Source organism: Dermacentor andersoni, chromosome 10 (genome assembly GCF_023375885.2).
Source record: "Dermacentor andersoni chromosome 10, qqDerAnde1_hic_scaffold, whole genome shotgun sequence".
Lineage (NCBI taxonomy): Eukaryota > Metazoa > Arthropoda > Arachnida > Ixodida > Ixodidae > Dermacentor > Dermacentor andersoni.
Genome location: NC_092823.1, coordinates 120,002,092 through 120,025,752, shown reverse-complemented (window position 1 = coordinate 120,025,752; position 23,661 = coordinate 120,002,092). Strand labels below are relative to the sequence as shown.

General features: G+C 46.0%; 1 protein-coding gene and 1 long non-coding RNA gene across 2 annotated transcripts; both read right to left on the bottom strand.

Moving 5' to 3' along the window:
* Positions 1-679: 679 nt before the first annotated feature.
* On the bottom strand, positions 680-7,134 carry LOC129388098 (uncharacterized). The gene is made up of 2 exons (XM_055078139.1): positions 7,089-7,134; positions 680-1,494 (listed from the first exon to the last, which is right to left on the bottom strand). The coding sequence occupies exons 1-2, from the start codon at positions 7,132-7,134 to the stop codon at positions 680-682; spliced, it is 861 nt and encodes a 286-aa protein (XP_054934114.1).
* Positions 7,135-11,011: 3,877 nt separating this feature from the next.
* LOC129380323 (uncharacterized) lies at positions 11,012-22,664 on the bottom strand. The gene is made up of 2 exons (XR_008608319.2): positions 21,635-22,664; positions 11,012-11,710 (listed from the first exon to the last, which is right to left on the bottom strand). It is a non-coding gene; the product is annotated as an uncharacterized lncRNA (long non-coding RNA).
* Positions 22,665-23,661: the final 997 nt, after the last annotated feature.

Here is a 23,661-nt window from a genome sequence, read left to right as displayed (position 1 = left end):
GCGTATCACAAATATTTAATAGCGCGTGCCGCTTAGATGTTTCGTTGTTGCCTTTGCTTGGCCCTAAACGAGCATGCGCTCTTATATTTTGTTTTAGTCCCTAAGCCAAGCGATCAGATAGTGAGCAAATTCGTCATTTCATGCTGGTAATACAGAGACGCTTGCTTTTTTTGATTAATTAAAACTGGTATACGCAAGATAATTCACAACACATACAACCACTGCGGCTTATAATACGAATGTTTGCGCCCCCAAGAGATAGTTCCGCGTACTGTACTTACCTATGCACCGAAAGGCTTCCCTGGCGATCTTATATAAACTGACATTGCGTAAATTTCACAAAGTTTGATCTAAAACATTTTAAAATCATTCCGCAGCTAGCACGCGACAGCAATACCTTCAAGCAGCGCCGCGCCGGATCGCACAGGCCAGAGAGGAGGAAAGGCGCGCAGCGTGACCGTTCCTCCTCGTCCGATAAAAATGTCATTATATATATATATATATATATATATATATATATATATATATATATAATGATTCACTGGAAGCAGAAAAATGATGCTATTTTCTGCTACTTATGAGAGAAGTAAGGAGGGGAAGATTGTAGGTTGTGGGAACGCTCAGCTGTCGCTACGTGTCCTGGCAGAACACCGCAAGGAATAGGTGGCCGGGAGATAGGCTACAAGGTGGTCAATCCGGCCGCAGCAGCAAACTCGAGGAAGGCCTGCAGTGCTGCGACCGGGGATAGGCGGGGGAAGAGTAGGTTTTCTATGGTGTTGGCTGGAAGGCCGAGGCGACGGTATGCAGCTGTCGTCTCCTGTCGTTGATAGGCTAGCCCTTGACAGTGGCACAGGATGTGCTCCAGGGTTTCAGGGGAGCCGGATCTCCTACAGGCAGGTGAAGCAATTCCCCCTATGCTGAATTTTCGGGCGGCAGGCCAAACGCTGCCTGTCCTGAGGCGCAGGAGGAGTACCTGTTCTCGTCTCGTGAGTGCCTTCTTGGGGAGGGTCTGGGGTGGCTTGGCGCTAGCCACCCGCGCGTCCAGGTGGGCTGTGGTCAGCAGTTTGAGCAGCCGCTGCCGTGTATAGTCAGATGCGGCTACCGCAGTGGTTGCAGCAACGGGAGCATAGTGGGTTGCTTTGGCTGCAGCATCCGCCTCTTCATTTCCGTATATGCCTAGGTGTGAGGGCAGCCAGTGGAGCGAGAGGGGGATGCCACTCCTCTGGATAGCAGATAGCTTAGTTAGGAGCAGGGTGACGGCGACTCCAGCTCGATTGCGTTCTAGTAGCCCTTGAAGAGCCAGGCGAGTGTATGAGAAGATGGCAACGGGCACCTGCGGTGGGTGCTCCGCAAGGAAGTTAGCTGCCAGGTGGAGGCTAGCCAGCTCTGCCGCGGTGGAGTTGGCAGCAAATGGGAGGCGGCACTGCAATGTCGTTCCAGCTTCCGGTGCTATGCAGGCCACGGCCGCCGAGCCATTGTATGGGTGGACAGAACCTTCCGCGAAGATGTGGAGATGCCCAACTAGTACGTGCAGCTTGGACAGCGCTGGCTACGCCAGCTCGCATGGTGGAGACCTCTTCTTCTGCTTCCCCTCCAACTGGACATAGACTTCCAGTGACCGTTGGTGGAGTGAGGTGCAAAAACACGCATCTTTTCTCCGCCACAATCACTCCCCCTCCCGCCCCGCCCCCCAACCTCAGTGATCTCACAGCCTTGCCACCCTTCGCTCGCAGACCTCACACATTAATGGAGGGGAGAGGGGTTGGAGGAGAAAATATGACGTAAAAACGCAAGAAAACGCTACCACTAGACACAGCAGTGGTTGCGGCCAAGCTGGATATTCAAGTTCAAGGTGCGGTACGGTACGCTTATGAAAAATGAACACCATACAAATTCTGGCAACGGACGCATGGTGTGCCGATTGAAAGCCGTGTTAGAGCACCGTGGCGTGTAGGTAGGTGACAGACACTACGAAAGCGACGGGACGTCAAATCATTACTCTGTGTTACAAATGCAGGTAATATTTGTCTTGCAAAGGAAAGCGATACTACTCATAGGAAACGCATCACACATGCTTCATAAGCCTCCTGTTTAAAGAAACAAGTAATGAAGTACTAACCATTACAAAGGTCATGAAAAAAAATTTCACGATGCTTATTTACAACCAAGTAAAATCTAACGAGAAGAAAGGGGGTTAACCTGGGGGCCTATTTTTATTAGTCATATCATAAGAAGCCAACAAACACTGACACCAATGACAACATAGAGGAAATTACTTGTGCTTAATAAATGAAACAAAGAAACGATAAACTAATGCAAATGAAATTGGATGAAAAAACATGCCGCAGCTGGGGAAAGATCCCACAACCTTCACATTTCGCGCGCGATGCTCTACCAATTTAGCTACCGCGGCACCGTTTCCCCATCCACTTTCTTGGGTATTTATGTTTCCTAGTAGAACCATGGGAGTGTTATGTTGAATTCCAATGGCGGAGTCGGAGCAAGTTTTTCTGCTCGTTTCGGAGCAAGTTTGTTCCAATGGCAGAGTGAAGGCGGGAGTAAGGTGTTCCAATGAGAGAGTCGGAGGGGATTCAGAGCGGGAGTCACTCCGTGGAGCAGAAAAAGATGCTCCGCCAAAATCGGTGGAGTGGACCAGAACTCTGCGTGTCGTATTTCCTTTACCACGTTTGTCTGCTGGGAGGCGCCACCGGTCACGAATCGCGAGGAAGCAAAATCTGCTGCACGCTTGGCGAGATATCCATTCGGCACTTTTAAAGAAACAACAGGTGAACGGCGCTGAAGAGACAAGTGACCGGTGCGGCGGTGCTGGGAGCAAACAGCGAAAGGAAATGACAACACGCAAGGTATCCTGGGTAACTCTGTGATAGAACTTCCGTTTGCGCCTTGTCCGGCGGCGCAGGTTGTGTTCCACTCGCGGATCTGGAGGCGTTGCTCTACACCAGAGTCGAGTGCTCGCTCGCGGAGTCCGTCGGCTGCTCCGACTCCGCCATTGGAATTCAACATTAGCCAGTGCCACCACTCGCAGACCTTGTCGGCGAAAGTGGAACAACCTTTCTGCCGCAGGCGTCACGAGAGAGTGATCTTATTGGGTGAAGGCAACCCCCTATTTCCGCTATGTTGTCCTTGGTGTCAGTGTTTGTGGGCGTCTTATGATACATGTAAAATCTAACAATTCAAGTTTTTTTTTTTTTGCAGAGGCATCTTGCGGAAGAGAGAGAGAGATAAAATTGAAGGAAAGACAGGGAGGTTAGCCAGTGTAAATAGCAGCTGGCTACCCTGTGCGGGGGAAGGGGTAAAGGGAATAAAAAGAGAAAGAAGAGAAAAAAAAACGAGAAAAATTCACACAGTAACGCGATGTTACACGCAACCACAGTCAAAGGCGGTCCCACAATTCACAGGCCCTTAAAAACTGCAGCAAAGCCATTGAGGCCTTGAGAGCCGAAACCCGTCTGGACCAGTGTCCTAAAGCTTTCTTGCTTCCTCTCATGGCAACCCTGGTGGAAGACCGAGTTGCAAAGTTGGACCCAATCTGTGGAGACGTGCGTTCGTGAATTCAATGGTTTTCCACAGAGTTTGCGTATGCTCGCGTGCGAGGGAGCGAAGACTTGTGGCTGCATCTGTTCTTGGCAGGGTATGGGCATAATTTGGGCACCATCGTGGGCTGACAGGGCAGCGTCATCCGCACTGTGATTTCCCGAATTCCGCAGTGACCCGGTATCCACTGGTAGATGATGTTGTGTCCCTTGTCGATTGCGTAATGGCGGAGTAGTCGGATGTCTGCGACTGATTGCACATTAGGTCCACATCGACACTGGAGAGCTGCCTTTGAATCACAGAAGATTGACTACGAATGTGATTATTTGGGACCAATAAACTCGAGAGCAGCACGGATAGCTGCGAGTTCGGCGGCCATCGATGATGTAACGTGATACGTCTTGTATTTGATGGTGACAGATTGAGTGCGAAGTACCACTGCTCCAGCTGAACTTTTAGAGGAGACAGAACCGTCCGTGTAAACGTGGGTGTGTTCGTTGTGTTTGTCATGTAGGAATGAAAGCACAGTTCGTTTGAGGGCGAAAGATGAGGGCGGAAGCCCACTGCCATAGCCTATGCCATCAGATTTATAGAAATAAAACCACGCAACTATTACGGCACTGAAAAACTAAGCTTCTGCATTCCGCATCTTTTTTTTAAAACCAACACCCTTTCGTAGCTACCTTGAGTGAGAAGATCAGTTTGTACCACGTTTTTAAAGGAAGTTTCATTCATATTTATTATCATTACAAACATAAACCTTGTGTCATGTTGTGAGAAAATATCAGCTGTTTGTCTTTTTGCACTTTGTGTCATTTGGAAGAAGCGAAAACATATCTTTCGTTAATATTTTCCTGCGTTAACTTTGTCATCTCTTTTGTTTCAACAGTATACTTTCTGTGACCTAAGTGTAATAAGTCTTATTTGCGTATATTTACGTACAAAAGCGTTACTGCATTTACCCTTTTGTTGCTGCGTTCCGCGCTCGCTCTCATCTTTCGCTATTGTCGACGCTCGGTTACGAGATAGGAAGCCGACGCACGTCGCAGGATCGAGCGCCTAAGAGTTACGCTCTAAAACACGATCTCATTAAGAGGCATGCCGCAACGGAAGGTTCCGAAATATTTCTACCATCGGGGGTTCCGTACCCTGCGTCCAATAACCAATAAGAGAGCGTTTCCGCATTTCGTCCCGCTGGAAATGAGGTGGGTTTTGCCGGGAATCTAACGCTTGACCTCATGTTAATGTTAAATTTCTCGTTAAATGCTAAAGGTCTCGTTTTTAGAGCGAAGCTCTTAATGCCCCGTTCCTGCGACGAGCGGTGACCTAACTGAGCGAACGAGCACGACAGCGAAAGATGAAAGAGTGAACGCGGAGCGGCAGATGGAAGAAGAGAGCCGCGAGCAGCGGAGGCGAATGAGTGGCCTCTACGGTGACGTGCGGGCAGGAAACTTGTTTCGTGCGGACCCGCGCGACCGCTCGGCGCATACTCATATCCCGTCTCAGTCGGACCGCTCATTTCTGTCACGAGTATCCCATCTTCGTCGTCAGTGTCACGAGTATCCCATCCTCGTCGCCAGTGTCACGATCCACCCGGGTTCGTGAACAAGGGAGGGCTCGAGACACCCTCCGTTAGACGGACGCTCCGCAGCGTGGTGGTGCTGAACGATGACTGACCGCCGAGCAGCCGTGCTCGTCGGTGTTTATTACGGTGCGGTGACCAATGTTGCCTGCCGAGCTTAGCAGGCCACCGAGCCTGGCGAGCGAACCAAGATTATGCCCGAGGGGGCATCACATGCTTGCTACAATTTCGTACTATCCTCTGCTCGTGTCAGCTCTCACTCGTGCTTGTTTGGTTACCTTGGTTTGGCCTCGTGCGCGTCCTGTTTTGATTATCATGGCCTGCGATTGTTTTTTAATCTGATTGTATGTGCGGCGAGAATTGTGTAGTACTTACTGGAAGCCAAGCGGCACCAGCGATTACACTGGAACCTTCGATGAGCGATGTACAGAAACCGACGAGTTTGACCCGCAGATCAGATTTTCGACGATTGCCGACTCTGCTCCGTATTTCCATCAAATGGTTTAGCTTGGTGTATCACGAAATGCAAATGCGCATACAGCTGCACAGAACTTTCGCATTAGGGAGAATCGCAATCATCGGCGATTGTTTTTTCATGAAAAGGTTGGGATGAGTTGCTCGAAGAACATGTACGAGTTATTCACTGTAGACTGTACGAGCACAGAAAAAAGGAATCATGCCCATTCAACCCACATGTTTGAATGTGTGTGAAGCGAATATCTATATGCAACAAGGCTTAAGGTAATGCGTATTATTGCATCGGCTCCCGCAATGTGTACCATTATGTGAATCACAGGTCACAATTTTTTCTCATGTTATGTTTGCTTGTGCACTGCACCGCTCATAAGCCATGCAGAAATGCAAACTGCATTTCGTTCGGGCGCACACGGTGCTTTGAAGGTTGACGCTCACAATAATGTCACACGTTGACGACAACATTGGATTTTCGACGAGAGAAAAATGGTGAAGAGACGTGTGTGCCAATGAACGGAGTATCAACGGCACATACTCGGTTTGGGAAAATTTAGAGCAATGGACACTGACCGAATGGCTTATACTCAGAGCGCGATGTAAGGCTATAGGTCCAATACTTAAAAGAAATCACAGAAGCCGCAGTGATGGAATGCAGCACATCAAGCTCACCTTCAAGCACGGTAGCAACTTAAGCAATGTGAGATAAAGCCACGCTGGGTATTTAGAGGTTTCAGCTTCCTTTTATGGTTACGAAAGCTTGACAGGATTGGCAAAGAGAGACGCGTACACAAATGTTTTCACTGTCAATAAAAGGTGTGTTGTAGCCTAAATGCATGTCTGGTTTTGAAATGTGGAATCGGTATGTGAAATTGGTACCGCGAGCCAGATAATCCAATTGTGGTATTGGGACATACAGCCCCATAATTCAAATAAAGTTTTAACGTTTCTCTCACGATGCTCTGCGCTCTACCGGTGGTTGCTTGAGACTACCGGTGTCACGAAAGCGTTTGTGCTTAAGAACTTTTATAATACATTGAAACTTGTTTTAATTTAAGAGGTGACAAGTGAACTTCCGTATTTATACACAAATATTTGTCTTGTCTCAGACGCCCTCTATAGGTGCAAGAGTACCCCTTTCAGATTGCAAACCACAGACGTGGACACATTTGACTCAAAGCTCGCTTCTTCGAAGTCTCCTTTCATGCACCCACGTGTTACTGCGCGTCCGTCATTCGTTTAAGTAAAGAATCTTTGGTGGAAAGGCCTTTGAATGTATTCGTGTGACAGGTGCATAAAACTCTTCTGGGTGGAATATAATAAATCTTTTTTCTGGAATGCGCTAAATATCCGGACGTCTCCAATCTTAACTTAGCTCCTTTGTGTAGTTTGTTTGGTAATGCAGCTCAAATGACCGTTATCTTTGATGCATATTTAATGACAGCGCCTCTGCACAAGAACTAGTGCTTTGGCTACTGACCAGCCTGGCTTCCTTGCCACCGCGTCTTCTGTGATGCCGGATTCATTTAGGGCCCGCAATATTTTAGACAGCTTATTCTGGCTATACAATCGGTTTACTCTATTCATATTTCTATTGGAAACGCTCCCTTTGAGACTCATGGAGTACCCACTCCTACATTGTCATTTGAGCATTTTTATATAGTGCTTAAAATGTTGAAGCACATGCTCGCGATTTTCGACCAACGGCGACAAGAGGCACGTGGATAGGGTTATTGTGCAATAACATATCAGCATACAGCCCACCCTAGTCCGCCTGGTTCGATCTGGACTCGCTCTTACAACTCGCTTTTCGTGGTTACAGCGAAACGTAAGTCAAAGTAAACCGTCACTTCATCTCATCTCAAGCGGAGGCCAAAGTGGAGGCGTTGCCTATAGTCATTGTTGAGATCAGTTTGTTTTGACGCTTTTAGGCATGTGACGACACCAAGAGGTGCGATAATGATTGGATGTTTGCTCTCCGTATGGCCCCACGATATTTCATGTTGGCAGCATGGTGCCGATTTGTACTCGCGATAACTGGATATTAACAATAGATCTCTACACCTTGCCTAAAATATTGACCTCGTGGGACGTTTGTGGTTTCTTGTTATTGTTTCCCTCAATGTCACGTCCGTGTGGTTGCTAATCACCACGACGCGACAGCACGAAACAGCCTGTCCCGACACTTGAATATTCCTTCCATGCGGTCGCCAATGTTGCACTTTCGACGCATAACATCCCAACGTTCCGGACAGAGCATTGATTTTTTTGTTATCTTCCTCTTTTAACCTTGTTTCTCACGAATACCGGTATGTCTGAACGCGGCAATGCCTTAATAGTCGGAGCATCGTGCTCGTGGGCCCAAGGGCATGGGTTCATTTTAGGGCAGCGCCAGCCCCGCATTCTTATGTAGGTGAATAGCAGAATATTCCGGCAGAACCCACCTTACCATGGCAATCGATGTTAATGTGATTGGCATTCAAAGACTAGACGGGCATGTCATGTTACTGAATACAGCTGTATTACAATCTGTTGAGGGGGGGGGGGGGGGGGGGGGGCAGGCAGCGATGTACACTAGGGATGCTAATCCCATTATTACAGCACTGGCCACAGTACCACCACAGACCATAGTATGCACACCTACGGAACACTGTTGCACGACACAAAAAAACAGTAAAGTTGTTGGAAAAAGAATAATATAGAATAGAATAGAAAATAAGATAGAAGAGAAAAAGAATATGAAAGAACAGAAAAAGAATAGAATCAGTAACTGTTCAATTCCAAATTTTGCATTCAATTTCTGAACCAGCGAATCCAGCGCCTATATATTACTCTACTGTAGTATTGTAGCTTCTTATAAATAGTATAAGAATGACAACGAAAATCTTGGCGATGTTATTGAGAAACCTGAGGTTCTCGAAAGCCGAATTCAAGCACGAATGTAAGAACGCTCAAGACATCCACTTCCTTACGGCTCAAACTTACTAAAGCCCACAGTTCAATAAATCAGTGGTATCACCAAGTCGTATCATTGCTATGTATAAATGTTCGACACTTATAAAGCCTGTCGCCTTGATTTCCACGCCACCTTAAAATCTGGCACTGGCAACCCCATGAATAAGGAACTGAGGTAAAAATTCTGACGTTTTATGTGTCCAAAGCATGATATCACCAACGTACTTGCCGTAATCTGCTAGTCCATAGGAATTTCCTACATCTGTGGTACTTAAACGTGCACCGAGTGGAAGCTACACAGACGTTAATGCATCTAGTCCGCCTCGATATGCGACCGCGACGGCCGTGATTCGATCTCGAAATCTCGGGCATAGCACCGCTGCGCCAAAGCTACTAAGCAACCCCGACGGGTGAAGCACTAGGAGATCAATACTAACATATTCAGAATTTCAGACGTACTGATTCTACTTCCCTGGTGAGCATCAAATCAAGCGCGCACTCAGGAGTTGTTGGGTCAATGCGAGAACTAACGGGACGCCTTGGGTGACGTCAACTATATCATTTGGCATTTCCAGTACACGAGCAGGAACCGACTGCCTTATTCAGAATTATAGTCAGCGGCTTCCAATTCCCTTTTACCACAGGGCACTTGCTGGAAGCGCCAAAGGAAGATAGTCATTGGCTGCGCTTTTGTGGTACGATAGTGCACTCAGTTCCATCGATACACCATCGCACCCTTTCACCAGCTTTGCTAATAAGACATAGATAGCGCCACGTTTAAAAATCTCTAAACACAAGAATATATTCATTTCTGAGGCAAACCACCGTAATTTCTTTTTCGATATCGAAGTGGCACGACATTGCAAAAACTCGGTACACGAAAGGTAGCTGCTTTTGCTTTTGTTTATGCAGAAGGAGAAAAAGCTGTTGATTAAACGATTTATACTGTTATTGAATCAGCAGCAAATTTGAAAAATCAATACATCGAATGATAAATTAGCAACTGGCGGACTGCTTCGGAAACAACATAGAAAGCTGCGTAAAACACGGCATTCCCACCCGCACACAATTTAATCGAGCTGGCTTTGTAGAATTTAGGTTCGGCATATCAGACTCCGTATGAACTATGGCGCGACTGCGTAAGCGCATATTTCAGGCGCAAAATTAATAGTCATTGTCAGTCTTAACATCACGCGTTCCCCTTAAGTCGCCCATGCCCCTGTGTTATGCGCACAAGGTGAAAGCAAGATAAAAGAGATCAAAATGTAGGAAGTAGGCAAATTATATGTACTAAAATGATAAATTTTATGTTGTACATGCCAAGAACACGATCAGATGTTGAGTCGTGCCGTAGAGGGAGGTTCCGGAATATTTCGACCTCCTGGGCTTCCGTAAGCTGCACGCAGTGCAAGACAATTTCCACATTTCGCTCCCATCGAAATGAGGTAGCTGTGGCTGAGGATCTAACCAGTGATTCGCGGTTCACCAGTGAAGAATGACAATTGTTTCTTTTTTTTTTTGTCAGGAGAAAATTCGAATGAGTTACACGAAAAAACATGCGAAAATTATTGGGTGTAGGCATTACGAACACAGAAAAAAAATTATGCACATTAAACGCACAGGTTTGAATCGGTATGAAGCGAATAATTAGGTGCCACAAGGTTTAGCGTAATGCCTAATTTGTTTTTATTTTCATCCTTTGCAACGTGCATTCTCCCGTAATGTGTATGTTTATGTGTCACAAATTTGTATTCATGCAAGGTTTGTTTATCTAATGCAAGACTGATATGTCGTGCCGAAACGCAAACAGCATTTTGTGCGGGTGCACACTGTCACGTGATCGTTCACGCTTACAAAGTTGTCACGATGACGGCAATTTTCAATTCTTGACAAGAGAAGAATCTTGAGATGTGTGTGCCGATCAACACACCCATAGGACATATTCGATCTTGGAAATTGCCAAAGAATGGACACTACCAAACGGCTCATACCAAAGAGCGAAGGGTATGTCCAATACTTCAAAGAAATAGCAGAGGCCGCAATTGTCTTCGGCTGCACTAATCGCTATAATGAAGTCAGACAAAGCCACATTGTGTAATTAGAGGTTTCAACACTGCATGTGTTGGTCGTAGTGAATAATTGAGAAGTAAGGCAAGAAGAGGCGCGTACATCAAAGTTTACACCGTAAATAAAGGCCTTGTTGTAGTCTAAATGATTTTGTTTCAATATGGCAACAATATCCTATCCAGTGGCCTAGGTTTTCATTGACCTGATAAAAAGAATGTTGTTGCAGCTTTATTGAAAAAGTGAGAACGTCCCATTTTCTCCAGGCATACAGCACAAACATGCTGTTTGGGAAGGGGGCAATGGGGACTCGACGAGCACATTACGTTGCCTCACGGAAGTGACGTCCAAGAGTTTGTGACGAAAATTACGAAACTCACAAAGTCAAGGGCAAAAATCAAAATTTATTAAATATAAGTACAGCAATATACAGATGAAGTCATCAAGTTCGTTTCACAAGAAACACGTCAGAAATATAAGAACTCTGAGGAGAAAGTTTAACGACACGAACCTTAACACACTGAATTAAATTTTCGCGGAGCAGAGAGGTCACTTTTGCAGTGAGCACTGTTCAGTTTTAAATACAGTAGCTCATAGCCTTCGCGTAATCATGGGTTTTAAAGATGGCAGTAATTTAGATACTCTAGTCAGTCGTGTAGCCGGACGTAAAAAATTGCGTGGAAAGGGAATTTTCGCTTTCAGTCACTGAAGACATGCGTGGTCGTCAATATTCAGAGCCTGTTTTAGGGCCCACGTAATGTGGATTCGGTACCAGCGCTCATCATTGGGTCCAGGGCAGCGATTGAAGGGCTCCCACTTCGAAGACGCTGCGTCCGTGGAGTTCACCCTTGCTTCGGGAAAAATTAATACTGTTCAATTCACTTCTCAACACTGTGTCCCCTGTTCGGGCACCTTTCACAAATGCAGTACACACGTTCTTCGTACCGTTCGCTTCCGCCGTTTGGACAAGCAATGAAGGTCTCCTTTGTTTGGTTGGAGCCCTCGGGAAGTACCTTTTGGCAGCCTTGGCAGATGGAAATGCCCTTATGTCCGCCGCTCCCTTCGCTTGCTACCGGAACCGTCCTAGAGAGAAGAAGCACGGTAAAAATACGAGCTTAGGAAAATTTGTAAACATCACAAAAGGTACATCGAGAACTAATGTAAACTGCTCAACAACTGATGGGTGAAAGCAGCGCTGAATATGTACGGACATGGGAGGAACACAGGATGAGGGCTGATTGCGAACTACTATAGTTTACTAGACAGAGAGTTCTTTTATCTTCGCCACTAATGTTGTTTTATCATTCAGAGATCACTTTTTATGACTTGAGGCATGCGTGGATATATTGCAAATTTGCAACCCCCTCCCCCCCGCCTTTTTTTAAAGCGAAGCTTTCTTTGCATCTTCCTTGGACTTTCCCACTGCTGCTGCTGCTGTCGCGCGCACCGCCTCGGGGGCACGTTCACAGCATGTATATACATGACAAGCGGGAGTAAGAAAGGAAAGGCGACGGGAGAAATACGTTTTCACTCCACCCCGTGGACTGCCCAGAAGCTCCTGAGCTTCTGGGCAGTTGTCACAACGGTGGATTGACAGCTGTAATTATCCGTGACTCCCCTCACAAGCATTGCAGAAACTGGAGGGCTTCCCTTTCTGCTAATTAGCGAGGCCAGAGGGGACTAGAACTGTAGAAAGGAGAAGATGAGAAAGAGGAGAAGAGGCAGTTCAACACCCTCTAGAGTAAGTCCTTCTAGCTGTTCCCTCTCTGCTTGAGCTACGTCACGCAAAAGAGGCCCACGGAGAAGTTCCGTGGAGCGCGCTACAAAGCTATGAGTGGCGCACCTGTGTTGAAAATGAGACGCGAAAGACCGAGTGCGCGACGACGGCGATAACAATTCGATTAGTACCGGGAATCCGGCTGCTCCTTGGATAGCTTCAGGATCAGAAAAGTCCTGGAATGCTGCCACATGGTTCAGAGCTCACTCTATTTTCCTGGACGTGAACAGTGGTCTGCGCTTGTTCTACAATTGCGGTTGTGTGCCCGGCAAGCTTCATAACCGTGCAATGTGGATTACATTCACGCCAGGATATGCCGAATACGTACTACGTGCCCAATTGCTGGAGCAAATACAAATCGGGGCGCAAAAATTGCGCGTTCATGATTCCGCAATATCAAAGACGGAATATTGGGTGCCAATGCTAAGGCAAATAAGAGAAAAGCTGGAATTCTGTGAAATAAGGCAACTGTTTCTTTGTAACTATTTGCTCGGATGTTATGTATCTCCGTTGCTAAACTCATTTGAGGTGTTGTAAATATGTGGGCTGTGGTACTGTATCTATTAATGCCTCGAAAGTGAAATTATTCGTTTAGAGCATAATCCAGGCTGGAATAAATACATGTGTCCCGAATGTGAAGAAGGGCCCACCAGTGAAGTTGTCATGAGATTTGTTTTATGTGGCAGTGCTACCATTTTGTTGAAGAACTTTTGTGGTCGCATGAATGGCACTCTTTGAGGCTGACGATAAATCAAGGCAAAGAAGACAGCAGCATTGGCTTTTCAATATAAGTCATGCTCCCTGTCATTTACCTGAAATTCGTTCTCAATCCGAAGGTTGATTCATTTCATTTTTTATGGACGGGTTTTTTAATAATGCGGCGCGTAAATAGTTTTGCAGAAATAAAATAAACTTGGAACATCCTCTGTTCTCTGCGGGCCATCTGCTAAACTATGCCTAAAAAATTAATAACTGCGCTCTGGTTAACGTTGCCCATGAGGGCGTTATTACTTCATTTCACCCGTATCCCCGAGCACGCGGCCGGCCTCTTCTCCGTTACGTCACTCGCCGAGCGTTCAGGCCTTCTCTTGTCTGGGTGGTGTTGGGCAGTTTCCATATAAGAGAGGTGGGAAGTGACGTGAGAATGCAAGGAAACCCCACTATTATGCGACAGCGGTTGCGAGGAAACAGAATAAGCCTAGGTTCAGGGTACGGTACAGTACGTTGAAGCTATTCCTGAAAAGCAAACGCCATGAAAATATTTCAAGCACGCAGCTTGCGCAGCGAGTGCAGAAGCAGAACCGCATTAATTAAAACACACCGCAGGATCCAGGAGACACTACGGAAGCGGACAGTCATCAAATCAACTTTCTGTGCCCGCTGCATTGCTAGAGGTCGCAGATTTTATCCCAGTGGCGGCAGCCGCATTTGAACTAGGGCGAAAAAGAAAAGGCCCGTGCACTTAGATTTTGGGGCACGTTGAAGAACATCACGGTGTTAAAATTACTCCGAAGTCTGCCACTACGGCTTGCCTCAATTAGTGTGGTTTTGGCACGTACAGCCCCATAATCCAATTCCAGTTTAATACTTCTGCCACAATGCGATGTGCTATTTGAGGAAATGACAACGCTCAAGCCTCTCAGAGGTTTTAAAATATGGAGCACCACAACGCCTGAAGCAACCACCTCTCCCTGTGTGTTTTGGGTACTACGCAGAGAAACAGCAGTGGTGCACGCAAGGTAACGTTTAACATCAACTCCCCACTCGTGTTAGCCTAAACGTTGAAGAAATTAAGCGTTGGCCATCAACATCATCGCTAATTATAGTAAATCAAAGCATCCAGCACGGAAAGCTTCGCTTACATCGATTCCCACAGTGCGTGGGATCTGCATAACTTTTTTTTCCCATAGGTATATTGGTGTACGGGCACAATACACGCTATTATTTGGCAGTCAGCGCCCGTCCCGTGTTCCTCCCTTGTCCGTGTTTATTTTGCGCTGTTTCCGCCCTTGATATTGTACCAACTACCTCGCATTCATACACTTTCTACCTAAGCAATTGAAACGTCATATTTGAAGTAGATGATTTCAGGGAGTTCCTGCACCACCGGTGGGCGTCGGGCATACCGAGCTAATGCATTTTTGCACCAAACGAGAGCTAGTCTTGGTCATACACTACCACTGCATACGACCCAGCGCTCAAGCATGGGGCAAAATATGCTGGCTGCAATGCTGTCCTAGTATCGCGTTTCAATCGCGCCAAGGGAATTTTTAAATATTCAAAAGAGTACACAAGGTAAATTACATACAGGGAGTCCCAGCTAACATGAACGGAGCTTCAAGAAGACATACGCAAATAAAGCATACTACGTGTTTAACGGGACTTGAAGTTGTTCTGAACGGCGTTTTTTTTTTTTTTGTACTTCCGAAGTTAGTTTAGAAATTACGAATTATTTTAGCTCTTCACATGCAATCAGTGTATTCAAGGTAATTACGTAACTTCATTTTTTTTGCCAGTAGCCAATTTGTAAACGACGGAGGGATATTGGAGTCATCAGAAGCTTCAAAATGATGTTTCTGGCTAGGTACGCGCCGTATGTGTATTTTTTTGCGACAGAAGATAAATATCCTGAAGTACAAATAATAACCTGCGACTGTGTGCTCAGCGCAGTAATATCCGACGGGCGGGAAGCTAGCTCGTTTCTAACTGGGCCAAGCCACGACAATAACAGCATGCACTCTAATGGCGCGTGCCTTACACGATGCGCTCATAGCTCCCGGATACAAGTGCATACAAACAAAAGCAATGAAAGGTGCTGTACGTAGCAACAAGCCGTTGGTGAACAGCGTTGCGTCTAATTCGGACTGTTGGATGGCGATGTTATCCCACGTGCGACAAAGCCGCTTTGCGCGCTAGCAGCAGAACAGTAAATTGTAGTTTTCAAATTTAGTCGGCATTATTCGTCGAAAAAGAAAAACAAAACATTCGATGTGTTTGTGCTTTTGGCTGGTAACGTACCTTTTTTATTCTTGATAACGGCGCCTTCACCCCGGTAACGTAGGAATAAAACTGTCATTAACAAACGTAATGTTCCCGGAACTATTATCAATTTCCCAAAGTTCTTTTGAACATATAGACATATTGTGAGAGGGCAGCGCCATTTCTGGAAAGCCGGGTCATATAAATGAATCGGCTGGTATCTGCGAACGAGGTTGCAATTGCACTACAAGTCCCGTGGTAATTAAACAGCAGGAGAACAACGTCTTAGGTACAAAGCGCATATCGGATTCAATATATTGGCAAGCGAAAGACAACCAAGATAGTTCATCCTTCCGCTACTATTGGGGATTTAAGTAGTGATCACAATTCGAAGCCTCGGACTTGAATTTCAGCCTGTTCGTCACGCTGAAACTGAGGAAGTGTACGTTGTCTATGCTTGACTAAATGTGTTTTTGACATCATTACCCAATGCAATGCCCAAATAAAGGAGTTACAAGGTTTTGAGATATGTTTATATCAGCTAAAAAGGATTTTCCTACATTAAAGCTGTCCCTGCTGTATAGTTCAAGCACGTCAAGGCTTTCCAGGAACGTTGACGCAGCAACAAGCTATAGCACGCCTGACCAATTTTAGACAACCCTCTTACTATAATAACACCGACGAGATTCTAAGCATGCACATTTCTTTAGTGACCCTTACAGAACTTATGGGCAAACTGCAGAACTACAGTATCCAGTGCTAAAATGTGACATAGGCAGCACCTGCACGCCGATCAGCGTAGTAGCTAAGGGTAACGAATTTGCCAGCAAATACCAAGAAGCATGCTTTCTGACAGGAATGTAGTCTGCGAGTAAGACTGAATGCTTTAGTCCTTTGTGGAAAAGAGCGAATAATGTTTGAAAGCGCTTGTTTTACAATTACAACACGACACTTATTAAATGTTCATGAAGGCACTGAAAACAGTTTATCCAAGCATGCCAATATTTTTAGATAAGGTGCCTTTTCTTCCCCGATGAGCGGTGTCTAAAAATCATTCAACAGACCCGAAATTGCAATTACTTGAAAGTATTGCACATATCACGAAACACCTTCCTACTAATTGTGGCTCTTAATTTTAATATCGGCATCTATATATATTTTTTAATTTTATGTAATTTGATATTTGTGCAATCATTGTTCGATTGTCATTCGAATAAGCGCACATATTAACATTAAGAATTGTATCCAATATAGATTACTGTTAGCAAACGTCACAATGTAAAAGGGCCAAGCGTAAAATAAGTATTTCAGCTATTGGAATTTGCACTTTGTGTAGCCTAAACACGCAAAAAAGAAACCTTTACTTGGCTGATGCTGGGCCCATCTCGACCTCGTTTCCATTGAGTAAGCGGGGATTATCTTCTCTAGTAGCTGAGTTATCAAATGGCGGCGTCAGAAGACAAGCAGTGCATGGTTATGTCATGCACGATAGTTGCTTCGGCGATAATGAAAATAAAACAGCGGTATATTTTGAGGACTTTGCTTTGTATAACGCAAGCCATGTTGCACGTGGCTGGGCACAATCAGTTTATGTTTGCCTGGGATGAAAAAAGCTTGGCACAAACAATTGCTACTTGAATAATCTGGTATTTTCCGCATGTAATGTATTTTTTTTCTCATATGTTCTTTGCATCGATTATCTCCTATATAAAGCCACTTCACTCTAATGCAAAGTTGAGAATTCTAAATTAAATTTACATGTATCGGTGCCAAGGTACGATTAGGTATTTGCAGATGCAAACGAAATGAGTTTATCTCCTAACTAAAGCCTAACTAAAGGCCATAGAATAAGACAGTCATAAATAATACAATGCGCATAATTATTAATTTTCGAGCTATTTCACTTTTTGATCCGCCCAATAGGGGGTGGAGAGCGGATTTAAACCGCGCTTACTTCACTTTGAACAGAGCCAATTATGGTTTGTAGGACCTGGCGCAATTGTTTTTGACATGACTAAAATGGCGAAAAATGACCACAATGGTTTTTACTTCTTTTGATGAAAAACATTTCGTGCGAACTCGGAGGCTAGAATAAACAAGAAAACAAATTATTGTGGGCCCGTTTCAAGCATGTTATGAAGGAAGGTTTTATGAATGCTCTCACCCACAGGCTACTTCGCAAAGCCACCGCAGTAATATTTGTTTCACCAGCATTCGGCGATATAAATCATTATTGGATAGAGAGTGCCGAAACTGTTGATGAGAATGAAGTGTTAAATACCCGTGCTAAAGCCTATATGCGGTCTCTCACGAAATTTTGTTCGGTATTCTCCAGGATGACACTCGATATAAGAAAGGATGGTCTATCAGTTGTTGCCAATTTACTCCTTTAATTGGAACTACAATGTACCTGGGGAGTCGTCAGAGAAAAGTGAGGATCTTGGGCAGGGTAGCGAGGCGAAGCGGGATGAACGCATGGCTCCAAGTTCAAGCCACACTCTTGGTTTCGCTTGCCTCCGATATCAGGTTCGCTGCAAGTTGCGATGTGCTAGCCGCGATGATCGCAGACGCTTTACATTGGTTTCACTCTGGACATTCATCAAATTTAGCCACATGACGAAATTAGCCATCCTGTCCGTTTCTATTGGCTCTCGGGGCGGCAAAGGCTCCGCCATTAACCATAAGAGCACCTATACGGCGGGATTCGAACGACACGATTCAATTTGACAGTGCCTGTTATAGCCCCCGGGGTCCTGCTAACTGAACTAAGCCGAGTGTCATATTTCAAAGGGTCGGGAGGACTTGGTTGTTTGACAAACGTTGCATCAACGTATGCGATTCCCGTCGTTTCCTTTATTCCAAATGGGTTCTTAAATGTCGCGGATCAACGTCACCAGCAGATCGAGAAGCAACTATACGGGCACGCCGTGAGAAAGCACACCGACATGGGCAAAACGAAATCACTTAAAAACAAAAGGAAATCAAAGTGGTTGATTTGCGTTCGATGCAGAATCAACACGCGCCATAGCACAATTTGTCGAGGAGGTAATCTCTATTGCTTTTGTGGATTGTTTCGCGCTGATTTACCTGTTGCTGCTATGGAACAATACTTCGTCGACATGCCTTGGAGCTTAAAGAAACCACACACATGCGACAGGTCTTTATTATCGAAAAACGCGAACCGAACAGGCAAGCATGAGCAGCGATGCAAAAATTACTGCGGACTGCTGCCTCCATTCCCGATTGCCTATACAGTGAACCCGCTTCCAGTGATGCATCCGTCGGCGCGCAGTTTGCGAATAGACCCGTTTACATGAAGCAGCGTGCTCTACAGGAATCGGATGAAACTTTCGGTTGCTCGCTGTAAGCTGCATCAGCAAAAGTGCGTGAATACCAATCCAGTACTGTTTCTCCAACGCTTATGAACGATCAGTGGACAGAAACTCAAATGTGTGTTTACCAACGTAATGTGCTTCATCTCGCCTGCGAAATTTGGAGCGGCAAAGACCTGCAGTATAGGTGGCAGCAGAAATTGTGATTGGCATATTGAAGAATGCAATAAATCTGGGTGACCCAGTCCATGGACCGCTCTTTCCTGCGGACTGTGTGTGGCCGGCTCTGTGCGCTGTACGGTTTTCTATAGTGGACAACACAGTGAACTCGTATACAAGCGTCCTATCGCTAACCTCGCGAGAACGCACTTCCTCCTTGGAACGTCAGGAAGGCTGAGTCCCGCTCGATAAACAGTGATAAAGCTGGTAGCGTTGCTTCGCGTCAGTAGGCTTATCGCACGTTACCGACACACGTACACCCCATGCCCTCGGGGAAATTTGCGCCCACACTATCGCCAACACATCACACAAAAAAAAGGGAACGGGCGCACACTTGAATCAACGCACCGAAACATCGGTGACGGTAACTACGCCGACAAGCGGCTGATGTTCAGTGCTGAACGTGATGGTCCACAGAGTAAGCAAGTTGCTAGCGATAACACATTTTTGGCAAAAAAGTGTAACAAAGCTCAGAACATGTACGTAGCCAGTTGGCTCGTGCGCAGCAAGAACAAATTTATCGCAACTCAGCCCACTCGTGAGCAATTAGGCTCACGGTCAACATCGAGGAACCTTACTAAGTCAAAAACATGACAGTTCGCAGCCAAGCAAATAGTCAAGATCAAACCTGGCTGATCCTGATCCAATTCCCAAGAGGAAAGTTCGGACAGGTTGGAAAACATTTACAGCCAGGATTCTAAGCTGTGCTTGCGTATTTTGGACGAGGTATAATGACCTTCGAAAGCGCGAACTTCTATAAACTTAAGCTGTAGAGAAACTTTCGTTCACCTATTCGCTGTCTACGATATCCGTCGAAACAGAAGTTTATTGAACCGCGTCGCCATAATGCAAATCCATTATAAACTCTGAGGCAACGGAGATAGCCGAGGAAAGCAATGGACGCGTTACCATGTGATCAAAACTTGCGGCGCACGCGGGATCGCCGTGTAAAGAGTCAATACAGATTCTATGTTCGGTCATCCGGGCATTACTGGCATGACACAGCAGGCTTCGCTAACCGCTGCCTGGCTAGCTGGAAACGCCGGACTATATCCGCGGATTGCATAGTGGGCATGCGACGGCGTGGCCAAAGCATGCCACTAGGACGATGGGAACTGATGAAGCCCGTATATAGAGTAATCAACATTGCTTGTCCTGGTGACGTCACGCACATGATCCTGTCCGTATTACGACGTGCAAAGAAATGGCCGACAAAAAAAAACCAGAAAAGGCGCAAGCGATCGTTCATTGAATTATCGAAGGTGGTTCGGGCTCTTCAAAATTCTGACGCATCTTGCAAGTGGGGCTTGGCCGGGGTTACTTCTGAAATCAAGGCAAAGTGCTCAACGAGCGGGTACATGTGTTTCACAAGGCGAAAATAAGCAAAAGCAGTGCATTGGCAAGGTTAAACATTTATGCAGGGCGAATACTTCCAAAGCTATATAGTAAAGCGAGTTTATGCACCACTGAAGCTGCAAACAAAACAAATTAGAAATCTACGTTAGTGAAGAGCTTGCAAGTAGCAACGTTCGTTCTATCTCGCTATGACATGGCCGGTACGAGTCCTTGAAGCCACGAAGGCACTTCATTAACTTCCTCGGCATGTATCCGAAGAACAATAGTTTCAGGGGTTTGAAGCCGCAAAATCAAGTTTCATAGCTACAGCAAAAAATATAGCCATCATTCGACTAGGCACCTATAGCAGCACACATACCATAGCGATTGTAAGCACAAAGTTCTGCCCAATGTCCTTGCATTGGCAAGCATTATAGCGTGAGACTGGCCCAGACGCTATGGCCACTTGGGAATTCATGCAAGCCATGCTACTAAGCTTCAACAGAATACTATGCTTCTCATTATGCAAAAAAGAGGTGAGGCGGGCAGACAGGACACAAGAGCAGAGAAGTGGACAACATGAAGGCCGACTATGAACTGAAGAGAGCACTGATGCGAAAAAAAGAAAGAAGACACAAAACTCATCTGCGCAAGCTCAGGAATGGTACCACCACGTGTCAGTTAGCTACATATGTCGGTCTACGTGAGAGATAACTATTAAGGCACTTAATCTGTTCCTAATGTAAAGTAAGCGAAGGCTGACTCACGCACGCACTTCCACCGTTATAGATATGCCATGCCTCTGCCATAAGACGCGTATCTTCATTCTTATGCCTGTACAATATCGCGCATTCATGTAACTCTGGCATGCAGTTACAATCTTGGCAATGTAGGGAAAGATTCGAAGGCGATCCACCGGTTAACGACCTTTTATGTTCCATTAGCCTCTGATTGATACACCGCCCCATTTGCCCTACCTAGAACTTGCCACAGCTAAGGGGAATCTCATAAACCACACCCATACGACAGTCAGTAAACCTGTTCTTATTTTGCTTCACTGGACAAATATCTCTTCTTTTCTTGCCTTTTACCTGCTCCTTTTTCCTACGCACGGCAGCGCATATCTTACCTAGCTTATTGGGAGCAGTGAAAGCAACTTTAACAGCACATCTACTTGCAGCTTTTTTAAGCCTGTGCGACGCTGAATGTACGGAATAGCCACTACTCTTTTTTTGCTAATGAATTTTTTACATCGCCTCGCCTCTTTTTTGCATAATGAATCCTTACCAACTAGCTCAGCTTTCTGTCGTTCTATACTTCTCAAGTGAAATGGAAAGACTTCGCTTGAAGAAAAGTGCGTCTTACCAGAAGGCCGTCTTGTCTTGCGAGAAGGCTAGTCAGGTTCCTTGACTACTATCGGGTCTTCTCGGTCAGAAGTATTCAAGAGGCCTCCTGTCTTGGCGTTATTCATAAACCGTGCGCCAACGGGAACCGGCAAATGCTAAGCCGAGTTTGTCGAAATGGCCTTCGAGTATTTCTTCAGTTTTTTTTTTTCTTTTTGCAGCACGAAGTGGACAGCGGCAGTGACACGCCCTTCGCAGCTCGTCATGGCGTGTACGAACAGATACAGCAGCGAACGCTGATCGCACATGCACTTGGTATGGCCGCCCGCATATTTCCCAGCGGTCTCCAATCGCTCGGGCAGAACGAAGCTGGCGGTCACCGCCGCATGCAGCGGGAGTGCGGACACTGCTGACACCATACTAACGTCGCAAGCGCAGTGCCCGCCGCCCGGCGAGATAGCGCAAGAGCGAGCCAATGAGCAATTTACGGGTCTCAAAAGCGTCGACAGCTTCCAGGGCAAGTCGAATGGAGTGGACAGCCTCCACCTGCGTAGCATTCCTCAAGTCTGGTATCCAAGGCATATTGGCGTCCTGTAGGGACAGCAGGTCTTGCATGGACATTATCATCAGTACATCGCAAACCAAGTCCAATTCTCCTTGCGTCATGACAGATGCTGAAAATGGCTCGGGCTAACTTTCTATAACATCAGCATCGACCGTCGATAATATATAGCCCTGCTCTGCCACAGTCGTCGCTGTCGTATATGTTGGGGCTTCGGTGCTGCACAGCAGTACTCCGTTGCGGATGAACCAAATCTTGCCTGCAGTGAATCCAGTAGAGGACGCAACGTTAATGACTATACCTGGCGACAGCACTGCAGCACAGTGAAATGATAGCAGGTGCGTCACAGTTTATCGGCGTTTTCTCGCACGGGCTTTCGCAGCGCCCTCTAAAATTCTGCATTTCACAAATACACGTCACGCAAGCTGTTTCTGAGCTTCGAGCATCGTTGTCGCAACCTTGATAGCACACCTACCTCAAAAAAGTAACACCATAAACGAAGCTGGGCAAACGAGAATGGTACTAAAGAAGACACCCTATTATTAGCGGCGAGAATTTGGAGTGGTGCCTCTCGCGAGTGACGTCACGGCCAGGACGCCGCTCGCTACGGCTCGCTCGGCTGCCGCGCGCGCTCGTTCCCTTCGTGTTAGCTTGGGGTATGGGTGACTGAAGCCGTACTTATTGAATGATATGTCGGCTTGTTTCTGCTGTCATGCCTGAACCACAGTTTCTTCTTCAGAAGCGCGTGAGTCGAGGAAATTTACGGCTTGGATATCGCAAGCTATGGAGCGTTGAAGGGGTCTACTGGTTTATATGCGTCGCGTCTGTCCATAAATTTTGCGTAAAAAGAATGTCTGCAAATTCAGCACGCGAAGTTGTGTATCATGCTTCGATAAACACTTAACATTCCCTTAGTATTTAGCTATGAGAGACATTGCATTTTACACGGAAAGAAGCTTGGTAATTGGCGTCAACATGTTATCCGTGTTAGAAAGACACTTTCCAGAGAAGCTGTCATCGTGATCCTTATTACTCCGGTGAGTTGTTCTAGTCAAGCATGGTCATATAATAATGCGTAAAAGAAAGAGGCGCGGATTTCTTATGAAAACGTTTGCTGCTACTTTCATCCCTCTCTGAAACAGGCCCCTAAAAAACCAATTGTTCATGGCTGCTAACACAACAGTGCGTCATGTAGAGTACTGACATAGTAAATTCACAAATACCATAGTAGCAATCACCTCAGAGAAAAGTTTCGTGGTTAAGGTCGAGAGCCAATCAATTGCAAGCGATGTATTAAATGTTCCATGGTGGCCCTCAGTAGCCTTTATCGATAATATGGCACACCCCTAATGCAACGGTAGCACCCTACTGTCGGTATGGCGAGGAACCCACTCTTCGCGAAACCCATCAGTTCACTACAACTTCGAATTGAAACCATAAAGCATTTTTTACAGCGCCATTTTGAATGCCTAAAGTATTCTCGAGGT